Source organism: Capra hircus, chromosome 16 (genome assembly GCF_001704415.2).
Source record: "Capra hircus breed San Clemente chromosome 16, ASM170441v1, whole genome shotgun sequence".
NCBI classification, from domain to species: domain Eukaryota; kingdom Metazoa; phylum Chordata; class Mammalia; order Artiodactyla; family Bovidae; genus Capra; species Capra hircus.
The window spans coordinates 49754214-49766904 of NC_030823.1; the positions used below are offsets into that span (position 1 = coordinate 49754214).

At 63.8% G+C, this 12691-nt stretch overlaps 1 protein-coding gene across 1 annotated transcript; it reads left to right on the forward strand.

The window, feature by feature from the left end:
- On the forward strand, window positions 399–5963 carry FAM132A (family with sequence similarity 132 member A). Its single transcript, XM_018060549.1, has 8 exons — window positions 399–2279; window positions 4020–4136; window positions 4217–4301; window positions 4388–4539; window positions 4851–4959; window positions 5215–5305; window positions 5509–5587; window positions 5764–5963. Exons 1-8 carry the CDS (start codon window positions 2112–2114, stop codon window positions 5860–5862), a joined length of 900 nt encoding a protein of 299 aa, XP_017916038.1. The 5' UTR covers window positions 399–2111; the 3' UTR covers window positions 5863–5963.

Here is a 12691-nt window from a genome sequence, read left to right on the forward strand (position 1 = left end):
TGCCGAGGAGCTGGGCGTCCTGTGACCAACAGTAGACCTGTTGCCTGTGCTCACTGCAGAGCCTGGCCGCTGGCGTGTGTGGCTCTGCTGGGCCTCCCTCCATCCACTGCCAGCACGAGGACGTGTCTGTGGAGGTCTTTACCCCTTCCAGGTGTGCCATGTTGCCTGAGGGCCTCAGGAGGCAGAATGTTTAGCAGATGCATCTTTTCTGTGTGTGAAATCTTAACTTTCAAAATCCCTCAGCCAACGGTGGGAACAGGTCCATGCTGTACAGACTCCCCAGCGCCCATGGCAGCTTGCTGTCTGATGTGACCCTGAATAAAAGATGACTTTGTCCTCTCATTGGTTTGAGAGGGTGGAACACCTCCCCTGGGCAGTGGGTGGGCAACCCGATGGGGGCTGTAATGGGGGCTCCCAAGGTCCTGTCCTGTGTGGAGTTGTGTCCACTGTAGGATCAAGGTCAGCTGACCTGAGCCTCTTCCAGGGGACAGTTGGTGGCTGTGGCCAGGAGGCATGGACAACTCAAGAGCAGGCTCCCTCTGGTCTGGCCTCAGCCAGGAGGGCTGGGGCCTGTGGGGACTGCCAGAAGCTGGCACAGCTGGCGCGTCCACATGTTCCGGGCCAGCAGGACGCAGGTGCTCAGCCTAGAGAGGAGGAGTCTGTCTGGCAGTCCCTTCCTGCTGGGCCTTGGCCAAGGGCACATGGAGGCTTTAACTGGGCAGGTGCAGAGGGGCTTCTGTGGCGTGACCTCCTTGAGACCGGGCTCGGCATCTGGACACTTGAGAGAGCTAAGGCCCCACTGGCGAGCTCAGGATTCACTGAGACTGGCTGCTGTTGTCTTGGGAGGTGAACACCTCTACCTGAGTAAGGAGCAGGACAGGTGTCCTTGGGCGGACACTCTTCACATCGTCCCCACCCAGCTTGTCTCTGAGGTGGTTCTGCCTGAAGCTGCCAACCCTGCATGTGGCCCAGAGCTGGCTGTCTCCTGCCCACATTGTTCGTGCTGGACTTCTGCCAGCGGGTGTGGGGCGGGGCGAGGTCTGGAGGGGTCTTCCGTGCTGCCCCTGGGACAGGGAACCCCACCCTTTTCAAGTCTGGGTTGCAAGCAGCAGATTAGCCGCAGCTCTGACCACACTTAGCCCCAGGCGGCACTAGCCAAGGGGCAGCTGGTGAAGGGGGATGGTCCTGGCTTAGGTGTTGAGCCCCCACCAGGGCCTTGTCGACACCACTTGGCCACAACTTCATGCTGCCTGCAGCTCGTAGGAAGGTAAGGAGGGACCCGAGCTCTCCCTGGGGACCTGCCCACTGTCACTTGCTCTCCATTGCCAGAGTGGCTTATCTGGCAGGGTACCGCCACTGGGGGCTCAGCTTTCTGCTGACCTCCATTGGGGGGATAGGCCTGGAGACTGGAGGGCCCAAGGGGCACAGCTGGGTGAAGGCAACCCCTCAGTGAGGGTTGGGCAGGCCCAAGAGGGGCAGATGTGGGCCATGCCTTTGCTTAGAGGTTGACTGTTCTCTTCCCTGCTAGCCCTACTGGTCCTTGGTGGAGGAACCCCCAGGGTTACCTAGGCTGGGACCAGCTGGGAGCCCTCCCAGGAGCAGGGCCACGGCCTGGGGCAGCAGGGCCAGAGGGACAAGGCTGTGAGGTCATAGGAAGGGGCTATGAACCCCGATGGAGTGTGTCCCCGCCTGGGGTCACTGGGCTCTTCCCTGAAGTGGCTGGGTTGGGGAGTGCACAACCTCTGCCCTTGGGCAGCAGCTGTGTGGGAGGTGGGTGGTCTGTCGGTGGGGTTCCGCCCCCATCCACGCCCCCTGGCAGGCCCTGAAGCCTGGGAGGCTGAGGTTCTTCCCTTGTGAGCCCGCCCCCTTGGAGCCCGCCAGTCTTGAGGAGGAGGGGAGAGCGGGCGGGCAGGGCACCGCTCACAAGGGAGTCTGCAGGGTCGGGGGCGCGTCCCTCACTAGCCCAGCTCATCCTGTGCAGACATGCACCAGTGGCAGTCAGGCGTCCCTCGGGGCTGCGCCCCCACGCTCAGACTCTGAGTGCCTCTGGTTGCCTGGGCTCAGCAGCATTGAGCTGCTGCGGGCTCCGGACCCGGCAGCTAGCAGCCAACATGCGCTGGGCCTGGGTGGCCGCCACAGTCGTCCTCTGGCCACAGCTCGCGTTCCTCGGGGGCAGCGGGGCCCGGCGGGAGCCCAAGAGGCCTCGGCAGTCCAGCCAGCGCCCCATAGCCCCCAGCGCCACCACACTGGGCAGCGAGGGGCTACTGGGCTTCCCCAAGGTATGCATGATGGGCCCACGTGGGCCATCCTCCAGCCCGCCTCCCCTGTCAGAGTCGGGTGGGACTTTGGGCAGGAACCATAATAGTATGGATCAGGGGACCCTCTCTGGGCCTGGGGAGGGAGTAGGGGGTAGAGGGGCTTCTGTGGGGGCTACATTGAACCCACAGAAGCCTAAGGACTGTTGTACCCTGAGTAACCTGCTGCCCTGAGGTGAGACTGCAAACTGGGGAGGTGCTTTGGGCAGCTGGCTCAGACCCTCTGGTGGAATCTGGTGCTCCAACTCTGGCTTCTGGGGTGGCCAGGCTAGCCCTGCCCTGACCCACTGCTGAGTAGCCAGCACCCCTAACGGCCTCTGGCATGGGGAGGGAGACCAGGTCCTGGGAGGCTCCTGGCTCCGGCCTACCCCCTGGCATCCCCTCTAAGAGAGCCTCTCATACCTGCTTCAGCCTTCAGTCTCCACCCTCTTGGGCTGGGGCTCCCTGAGGGGGTCTCGGAGCTGACCCCGTCAGCAAGGGCCTGGTGGCTGCTGGACTTGAAGTGAAGCAGCGGTTGCTAGGCCAGGCCCCCTGCCAGCCCTTGAGCCTTTGATCCTGGCCTTAGCCTCCCACGGGCGTCTCTATGGCGGCCAGCCCGGCTCCTCTCGGCCTACGCACCCCATTGGAGCCTAAGGCCCCATATTCCAGCTGGGCAGGCTGAGGAGAGCAAGTACTCTGGCCCTGTTGCCAGGGGAGTGGGCTGCCAACAAGCTCTGGGAAAGCTGCTTGGGGGAGGATCCTTGGGGGCAATTCCTGCTCTGCCTTGCCCCACCTGCCTGGGCTGCCCCTCCGGAGCCATGGCAAGGCAGTTGGGGGACAGACAAGGGCTGTCCCTGACCATGGCACCCCCACCCCAGGACAGCCCTCCGCAGGCATCAGGAGATCCGCTCTTCCTGCTGAGAGTGGGCTCCTGCTCCACCTGTCCCCCAGGTCACCCACCATGGCTCAGGTCTAAGGTGACCGGAGGAACAGGTGGACTGCAGAAGGGAGAAACCCTGGCCCTCCCAGCCCCCCACACCTGGTCAGGACCCCTTGGCCTGTCTGCCTGGACAGCTGGCTCTCCAGGAGTGGCTGGGGCTCCACTGGCCTCGTGGCAGTAGCTGTCCCCCGCCAGACCAGTGTCTGTTGCGCTCCTGGTCACTTTGTGGACCTCCCATGTGAGACCTGGATACAGAGAGGGACCAACCCCCAGCTCGCACCCCCTCACTCAGCCCTGACTTGGGGGCTGGGTGTGCTCCTATCCCTCCCACTGCCCTGGTGCAGAAATGGGATATGAGAAATGTCTGGAGGGTCTGATCCTGGGCCGCCAGCTTGCACACCCAGCGCCCACTCTCCCCAGCCTCGCACGACTCTGGAAGACACTCCTGTCCACCATTGCCTGCCTCAGCCAGGCTGGACCTCTGTCGGGACAGGAAGGGCTGGCTCCATGTGCACACAGCCGTGCCCGTCTGCCTGGGCACAGGAAGCAGCAGGAGAGGCCATGCGGGTCCCAACACAGCAGCAGACCGCAGGCTTCTGGACATGGGTCCCTGGCCTGAGCCCCAGGGGAGCCCTGCGGTGCCCCATTGCCATATTTCCTGTGTCTGCACTGAGTCCCACCCCAGCAGCCTGGGCCCTAAGATTACTGTTGTTCTCCGAGGGTAGTGGGGCAGGACCCAGCAGGGCCTGGTGGTCAGTGTACAGCCTTGTCCTCTGACCCTTCAGCTGCCCGAGGCCTCAGGGCCTGAGTTCACAGATGCCCATGTGACATGGCTGAACTTTGTCCGGCGCCCTGATCATGGGCCCTCAAAGAAGCGGTGCCGAGGCCAGGACAAGAAATCGGTGAGCCCCAGGATCCGAGCCCAGGTTGGGGTGGCTATGAGTGCCCCCTCGGGAGCCTCATTTTCTCCTGCCTCCCCCAGCGAGGCCTCTCTGGCCCCCCCGGCCACCCCGGTGTGGAGGTCCCCCAGGAGTCTGCACTGCGGGAGTTCCAGGACATGCTGAAGGGTAGGCCCCCTCCACGCCCTCTCCTCCTGGGTTTGGGAGAGAGCCCCATGCTGCCGCGAGCCACACCTGCACCGTTGTCCCCACAGAGGCCACCGAGCATCGGTCCTTGGGGCTGCTGGGCCCTGTGTTGCCTGAGGGGCTAGGCAGGCAGCTGGTGGCCGAGGCCTTCCACTGTCGGCTGAGGGGCCCAGTGCTGGTGGACAAGAAGACGCTGGTGGAACTGCAGGGCTTCCAGGCCGTGAGTGGGCATGGCGGGTGGGCCCCACAGGACAGCAGGCCACAGTGGCCCCGGGGCAACCCTGGGCCTCCACACAGCGCCGAGGCTCGGGGTAGGGTGCGAGGAAGCCAGGGCAGAGGTGCCTTCCCTTGTGGGGCTTCTTGGGGCCCAGAGTCCTGGTGGGGACAGATGCACGGGTCACCCTTCTGTCCTGCCCACCTAGGGTCTGCTTGAGCTGAGGGCTGTTGGTTGCAGGCGCCCCCCTGCCCCAGGCTGGGTGTGGGATGTGAGGCTCCAGACTGCAGCTGCGTCCCCCTGCTGTCCCACTCCAGCCTGCGGCCCAGGGTGCCTTCCTGCGGGGGTCTGGCCTGAGCCTGGCCTCCGGTCGGTTCACAGCCCCGGTGACTGCCATCTTCCAGTTTTCTGCCAGCCTGCATGTGGGTGAGCAGATCTGGCCAGGGTGTGGGTGGTGGGGAGGGGCTGGCCCTCCAGGTGGGCCCCAATGTCACAGACCTCAGGCCTCAGGCCTCAGTCCCATTGCAGGGACACCTCCTGTCTCAACCCTGCACCCACTGGGGACTGGACAGCCCTCATGCCCACCCTCCCCAGCCCACAGTGTGCCCCATAGGCCCCCAGCCCCCTCCCCCTCTGCTCTGTCCTCCTTGTGGGCACTGCAGACCCGGCCTGTCTCCCCAGATCCCAGGGAGCTGCAGGGCAGAGTCCGGCCGAGGGCCCGGGACACAGTGCGGGTGCTGGTCTGCATTGAGTCCCTGTGCCATCGCTACATGTGAGTGGGCCCCCCGGGGGTCACTGGGGTGTCCTGAGGGGCAGGGGACCGCCTACTGCCTTGCCCACAGAGCGGGGCTGCCCCGAACACAAAGTACTGTGGTGAGCCCTGAGGAGGGAGCATGCAGGTCTCTGGGCATCGACAGGGGTGCTCGCCCCATGGCCACTGTGTCCTGGCCCCTCATCCCTGGACCCCACGTTCAGGTCCCTGGAGGCCATCTCCAGCCTGGAGAGCAGTGGCAGTGTCTTCTCGATGCACGTGCAGGGGCTGCTGCAGCTGCAGGTGAGGCGGGCGGGGCCACTGGGGGGGGTCAGAGGACCCCGGGCTGTGGGGTCCTGGACCTCTAAACCTCAGCCTGGGCACTGCAAGTCCTGGGGAGGGGCCACCTGGTAGGCTGGGTGTCGACCGGAGAGCGGCTGGGCACCATGGGTGGTGACGTCCACTGTGGGTGTCTACAGGCTGGACAGTACACCTCCGTCTTCGTGGACAATGGCTCTGGGGCAGCTCTCACTGTGCAGAGCAGCTCCAGCTTCTCCGGCTTGCTCCTGGGCCCGTGAGGGATGGACAGGGCCTCAGAGAAGTCACCCTGCCGCCCCCACCCCTCTGCCCGCTGGTAGACCTGTGATCATAGGAATAAATAAAGGTCCCCCAGCCCCCACCGTCGCCTGGTCACTGGGACATCATGGGGAAGAGGCAGGGGACGGGGGGCAGAGTGGCCATGGGTATGGGTGAGGGCTTGGCCAGGGAGGTGGAGGCTCTGGCTATTCACCCTGGCAGCATGGGTGTGGCCCCCACGGCCCCTGCTTCTGTTAAGGGCCACGTTTACTCTGAGGACAAGGACAGTTGTCCATTCAAGCCGCGACTTGGCCCTGCCCATGACCTGGGGCTGCCCCTCAGTCAGCCCGGGCCAGTCCCACCTCAGAGGGCAGCAGTCTGTGGACATTCGCAGGGCCATGGAGGACTCGAGGTTGGGGTGCAGGATGGTACATGTCGGGGCATTCAGGGTGAGGCAAGGTGCTCCAGGGGGGCCTGGGCCTGTGGGTGACCAGGGCCGCCAGCCCCCCATATGAACCCCAGGGTCCTCAAATCCCCTCATTCCCTAAGAGAGCTGACTTCTCACCACCTTCTTGGCGGCTGCCACCCTGAGGTCTGGCCCCCACCACTCACGGCCCCAGCAAACTCAGACTGAAGAATGTAAATTGTAGTGAGTTGTTCAGGCCTCTACAGAGCTACCGAGATACCATCTCTGCTTGGGCCCTGGGCCCCCAGCGGGTGGCCCCACGTGACCCGTCTGTATAAGCCTGGAGGGTGGGGGTGAGGGGGTGCTCAGCTCTGGAGTAGTGGGGCCCAGAGACCCATTTCCAAGGCTGCAGGGAAGAGTAGGGGCTCAGGGGCAGGGGTGGGGGGTGGGAGGATAGTGGGCAGGTTACCAGCTGCTCCCCCGACCTTCCTGCAGCCCGCTGGGTAATGAGGCAGGAAAGCTCTGGTGCCGGGCAGGCGCCAGTCCCTGCAGCCACGGGCTTGGCCTCTGACCTGTCCCCCCGCCTCCCACCCAGTGGCAACAGGAGCCAGGGGTCTGGGGGTGGTTCTCAGCCTCATGGTGGCATGATCTGAGACGAGTGTATCCACCCCTGCAAGGGGGATGCGTGAGTGCCAAGCTGGGGTCTCTCTGCTGGGCGGGGGAGGAAAAGGGGGGAGGCCAGGGCCACTGCTCCACATCACTGAGGGCCTGTGTGGGCTCCAGAGCCCAGGCTTCCTGCTGCTGCCATCCGTCTGGAGTCCGGCTTGGCTGCAAGAACAGTCAGTGTTGCTGCCTGTGTACGGGGGACTCTGAGGCTGTGCCTGGCAGGATGCACGGCCAGACTCCTCCTTGTTCCCAGGGCTCTGCTGATAGTCCTTTGGCACCAAGCTGCCCTTGACCATCCTGCCTGGCCCTGAGGCTGAGGCTGTCCCTAAGGTTCTGGGGACCGGCATGTCTCCCAGTCAGGTCAGAGCCTGCTCCCTGCACCCTCCACTGTTATCTGGTTGGAGTGCAGACAGGAGATGGGCCTCTGGCTCCAGAGGCCTCTCAGATCCCTCACCTGACCTGGCCTGAGAGGGGGCAGGAATCGCCTCCTCACTTGGTCCTGTCATGGAGTTGTGATGACAGGGGTCGGCCCAGGCTCCGCTGGGGTGACAGGTGGGAGACAGGAGATGAAGAGAAGAGAGACAGACAAGACAGATGAGCCAGCTGCCCGGGGCTCCCTTGGGCAGGTGGCCAGGGCTGGCGCCCGACTCCACCGCCTCCCGGTCTGTCTCGTCTTCCTCCTGGCTTCTGCCCCTAATGGGAGGTCATTAACCACTTAGCTGTAATTCCCCTGGAATGTGCGGTCTCCAGCTGAGCCCCCAGCATGGTGCTGGGGGTGCAGGAGCAAAGAAATGGGGGGCTAGTGTGGGCAGCAGTGGCTGTTATAGGCGGGTCTAGGCGCCTGAATGCAGAGGCAGGGGGTTCAGGCCCGCACTGGCACTTAAGGACATACGCTGACCCCCCCAGTGCAGATAAGGGGCCAGTTCAGGGTAAAGCCCCCATGAGACTCCACCCTGGACCCAGCTGCATCATCTGGTCTCAGCTCCACCATCTCCTGGAGCCAGACCCAAACTGGGGTGTTTGCTAAGCCTCCGAGCCTTGAAGGGGTTTGCAGGACCCTGGGCCCTGGGCCCTTTGGGTCACACCCACCCGGCCTGAACAGGGGCTCCTCAGGTGGGTTGCAGGAGCTGTTGCTACTCAGGGTAGGGGGCTCACTAGGGTCTAGGGTCTGGGGTGGGGGGCTGGGGGACAGGGCTCGTTTCTGGCCCAGACTGTGGTTTCCAAGCTGGGCTTTGGGATGGCCAGCGCTGCACTGGGCAGCCTCAGCTTGAGCCCTGATTGAGCCCTGATCTAGAGCTGCAGGAGGTGCTGGGCTGACCTTGCTGACCTTTCTAGGGCTCACTGCCCTCAATCTCCGCTGATCTGCCTGCAGCCAGAGCTGGGGACTGGCCTTGCCAGGCTCCTGGGATGGGAGGACACTCCCTGAGCCCTGGGCCTAGGGCTGTAGCCAGCTTCCCTTGACCATCCCTCCTGGCCCTGAGGCTGAGGCTGTCCCTGAGGTTCTGGGGGCCAATATGTCTCCCAGTTGGGTCAGAGCCTGCTCCCAGCACCCTCTGCTGTTATCTATCTGGCTGGAGTGCAGACAGGAAATGGGCCTCTGGCTTAGTAAAGTAGCAAGTTCTCTTGGGGGCTGGGAATAGTTGTGGCAGGAACTGGGAAAGACAGGGGTGGGCAGGCTAAGTGTTCCAGGCCCCACCCTCATGGTCCCCTCTGGGGGCTGCAGATGGGCCAGGGTAGGGGTGAGGCTTGTCCAAGAGCCGCCCAACTACCCGGGCCAGGGCTCCAGGGAGGGTGTGGCCCTTAGGGTGCAGCCAGGACACACTGGCCCCTTGGGGCTCTTTGTGGCCAGGGGCCCCCCGTGGGTATGACATCTTCCCCTCAGGTTGGGCCTGGGCCGGGAGAGGGGCCTGTTCCAAGGGCCTCTTGGACTGCCTCTCCTAACCAGGGCTCCTGTCCTCAGCCAGACTGGACCGCTGACTCCTGTGACCCCGGCCAAGGATCCAGAGTGCCCTGAGGGTGTGGGGGAGCTTCTTGGGGCCTGGGTGGATGTGTCCTCTGGGGGGCCCTGAACTTCCTCCTGGCCTGTGTGTACCTCGGTCTCCCAGGTTGACCCCAAATGTCCCAGTGCTGATCGTGACGGTGACTCTGTGGTCCAAGTGGAGCCCCGCCAAAGTCCCTGGTGTCTTTGTGGTGTGTCTGGGGGTCTCTGTGTGTCCCCCATCTCCGCCCAGGGTCCACGCTGTCTGTGTGGTGTGTCTGGGGGTCTCTGTGTGTCCTTCATCTCTGCCCTGGGTCTTAGGCTTTCTTGCCTGAGCTGGAATCACTGGGCCCCCAGGGGTGAATGCAGAGTTGGTATCCAGGCGCCGGTGGCCTGAGCCCCTGGCCAGGCAGTCCCTGGGCTCAGGTTGTTGGTACAGTCAGGGTTCTTGGCACTGGGAGAACTACTGGCATTGTCCAGCTCTGGAGGCTGTTGTTCTGACACGGGCTGGTGACCACACCATCATTGATCCCGGGTGGGGAGGGATCAGTTTCCTGGAACCTGAACCTGGACTCCCTGGATGAATAGGGACTCTGGGTGAAGGGAGAGGGGTTCCAGACCCCCAACCTGGGGCAGAAGCTCTTCAGGGGCTGTAGGGAGCCTTATCTCATCTGAGGTCCCAAGCTGGCACTCAGTGGTCTGACCTGGGACCTGGCTGTGCCCCCAGGCCCTTGCTCAGTGGGTGCTGGGGGGCTGTGTTCACTGACTGGGCTTGGCCATGTGCCTTCTGGGCTCCACGTTCAGGCCACTCCAACCCCACCCTAGGTCCTGGAGGTGCTCAATCTTGACCTGACTGATCCAGGAGCTGATACAGAAGCTGAGGCCTCCAGCAGCCCGGGGTCTCCCCCAGTTCAGCCCTTGGAGCTGGGTCAAGATAGGCTGGGGAGCCCACCTGGCTAGCTACTGGGCACACCCTCCCCCTTGACCCATGTCCACGTCTATGCCCACCACCTCGATCAGCATGCCTGCCCCTTGGTGCACCTGGGGGTGTGTCAGATAGCGCCCATGGTGTTGGGGCTGGGGGCTGAGGGCCTCTGAGGGTGCGTCTGATGGCGCACACAATGTATGGGGGGATGGGAGGGTGGGGGCACGGGGACAAAAGACCTTTGTTCTGGAGGATTTGGATGCAACCTGCTCTAAGGCAGTGACTCACAGGCTCCTCTGGTGTGATAACATTGGTATTGCAACAGCTGGCGTGTCACACACACCTGGGGTGGTGGCCAGGCCAGCCTAGATGGCCACCTGTGCCCACACCCCTCCAAGGGCCTGGGTGTGTGAGATCAGAACTGAACAGGAACAGGTGCTACCTGAAGCGAAGTGGCCCTGCTCCAGGCCCTGCAGCGGGATCAGCCTGGCCTTCACTCTGGAGGCTGCCGGTCCCTCCTCTGGGGCCTGAGGGGCAGACTGGGATCTGTCTGGGACTCTGCGAGGCACCACATGGGCGGTGGTGGCAGGGGTGCAGCAGCCCCTCGGGGATTGGGCTGCTGAGACCCTCAGACGCCACTGGAGGGAGGGGCAGAGCTCAGGTTTCTTTCTTCTTGGATCACCAGGCTGGGTCAGGCCCTGGGTCAGCAGGAGGTGGGCGCTGGACCGAGACCTGCCCTGGCGCCCGTCCTGTGGGCAGGGCCATAGAGGTTTAGTGTTTAAGGGACAGAGTCAACCCCCGTCTAGGCTCCCACGGCCACCATGGCTCCGGGTTCCTTCCCAGCCTTGAGCATCGCCCAGCAGAGCCCTGTCTGGTGGACACTGCCAACCCCAGGGGCTGTGGGCAGGGGAAGTGCCAGGACCTGGGGTCAGGGGCAATGGGGCACCAGCTGTGAGCCCAGGGCATGGTGTGGTGAGAAGGGTCCCTCTGCCCCTCAGCCAAGGCTGGCTCTCCTGGGGGCAGCAAGGACAGATCTCGTCAGTCAGTGGGGCTCAGTGGACCCGGCCATGCCTGCCAGTGCTTGGACTGGGGGGTGTACCTATGTGCAGTCTTCTGACCTGGGTGACTAAGGCTGACATCCAGAGGGGGGTCGGGCCCTAGCCCAGGTTGGAGTGTCCTTGGGGTCCCTGCCCCAGCCTCATAGGAACTGCTTACCTTTCCTGATTTCACTCATTCCCTGAGTCCTGTTCAGGGGCCCCAGCAGCTGGGAGGGGCATCAGCGGAGATTCAGCTATTGGCTGATTTCCGCCAGAGCTGGGCCCTGGGCAGAGCTGGTGCTACAGCCACGGTTCATGGGATGGGCATGAGGCCACGAGCAGGGTCTCACTGGTCACTGTGGCCTGAGCAGGGGCCTGGGCTGGCAGTCTCCCCCTCGCCTCCCGCTCTCTTCCCGTCACCCTTCTGGTGGGCTCCACGACTGGGGAGGCTCAGGGTCATCAGGAAGGGTGGGGAAAGTTCCAGGGATCCCTGGCAGAGAAGGGAACCTGGGGACCCCAGTCGGGGGGTGGCCGGCGTCAGGGCTGAGGAGGGGTCTCCTGGCTGCTGTGTGGCGGTGGTGAGTAGTACCTCCTCTGCTGGCGGTAAGGCTCTCTAAGGGTGGGAGGGTCTGGGCGGGTGGGGAGTGGAGGGCTTGGAGCCAGTACTGTCATCCACAAATGGAGGAGGGTGCTGGGGGCCAGTTGGGGGAGGGGACAGGGAGAGCTGGGGGGCGTGGAGGGGGGGTTGATGCACACTTTCTGTGAGACCAGAACAGAGGGTGCGGTCTGGGGGGCCCAGGCTGGCCTTGGTAGGTGCCTGCAGAGGCCAGGTGATAGGTGAGCAGTCTTCCAGCTCCCAGGGCTGTGGGGACCGTGACCCCCAGGGGAGACCCAGGCCTAGGAGGCAGGGTGGATGGTGGCTTTTCACCTGCTTCTTGGACTTAGAGTGGGAAAGAGATGTCGGCTTAGCCCAGAGTGTGTTTCTAGGGAGGGAAACCAGCCCACACCCCTCGTCATGCCCCTGGACCAGAGTGCAAGCATCAAGCAGCAACTGGATGCGGTCTTGACTCTGGGTTCTCTGATGTTGGAGGCCCCTTGGGGGACTGGACACCTGCTGCACTTTAGGCCTGTCTGCAGCAGCTGCTGTGGGCTCCCTGGGCCCTGGATAGGCAAGTCAGTGGTCTCATGATGTGAATGTGTGCTTGGGGTGGAGGGCCTGAGGCAAGGGTTGGCCGCCCCTGTGAGACCTGTAGATACTGGGTAGGGGACCAAGGGATGCAGGGAATGTGGGCCCAGGCAGAAGAGGCACAGTCCATGGGGACCCCAGTGTGGTTGCCGTAGGCCACGTGCTCCCACCCTGGAGCCTGGATGTTGGAAGCCTGCCCCCAGATGGCTGGGTCTGTGCTGAGCCCTGGGAGGTGGTGAGATTGGGCCCAGCCAGCAGCTGAGCGGTCTCAGGTGTCTGTCCTGGAGTGCGCAGATGAAATCCAGGGCTCAGCAGACTCTGCGACTAGCGGTGGCGCTCCTGGCAGCCTCCTTGGACTCTGCCTTCTCCTCCCGGAGCCTCTGCTTCCTCTTCCTATGAGGACAGTTATTCTGCAGTAGGCCCCCTGCCGCCCTCACCTTGGTTACACTTGCCAAGACCCTACTTCCCATTCAGGCCACTCCCAGGTCCTTGGGCTGGGACTTGAACCCATCTTCTGTGGATGCAGTGCAGCCAAGCGTGGGATCGTCCCCCCCACCCCGACCCCCCGCCACCCACCACACACTGAAGCGGACGGGTGAAGGTCTGAGGGGGCGGGACACATCCTAGGAAGAC

Bases quoted from the DNA above. Each gene is read 5' to 3' on its own strand.
- FAM132A (XM_018060549.1), top strand. From the start codon at position 2,112: ATGCGCTGGGCCTGGGTGGCCGCCACAGTCGTCCTCTGGCCACAGCTC. The intron at 4,137-4,216 runs GTGAGCCCCAGG...TGCCTCCCCCAG, and splicing joins GAGGCCAGGACAAGAAATCG to CGAGGCCTCTCTGGCCCCCC. The intron at 4,540-4,850 runs GTGAGTGGGCAT...GTCCCACTCCAG, and splicing joins AACTGCAGGGCTTCCAGGCC to CCTGCGGCCCAGGGTGCCTT.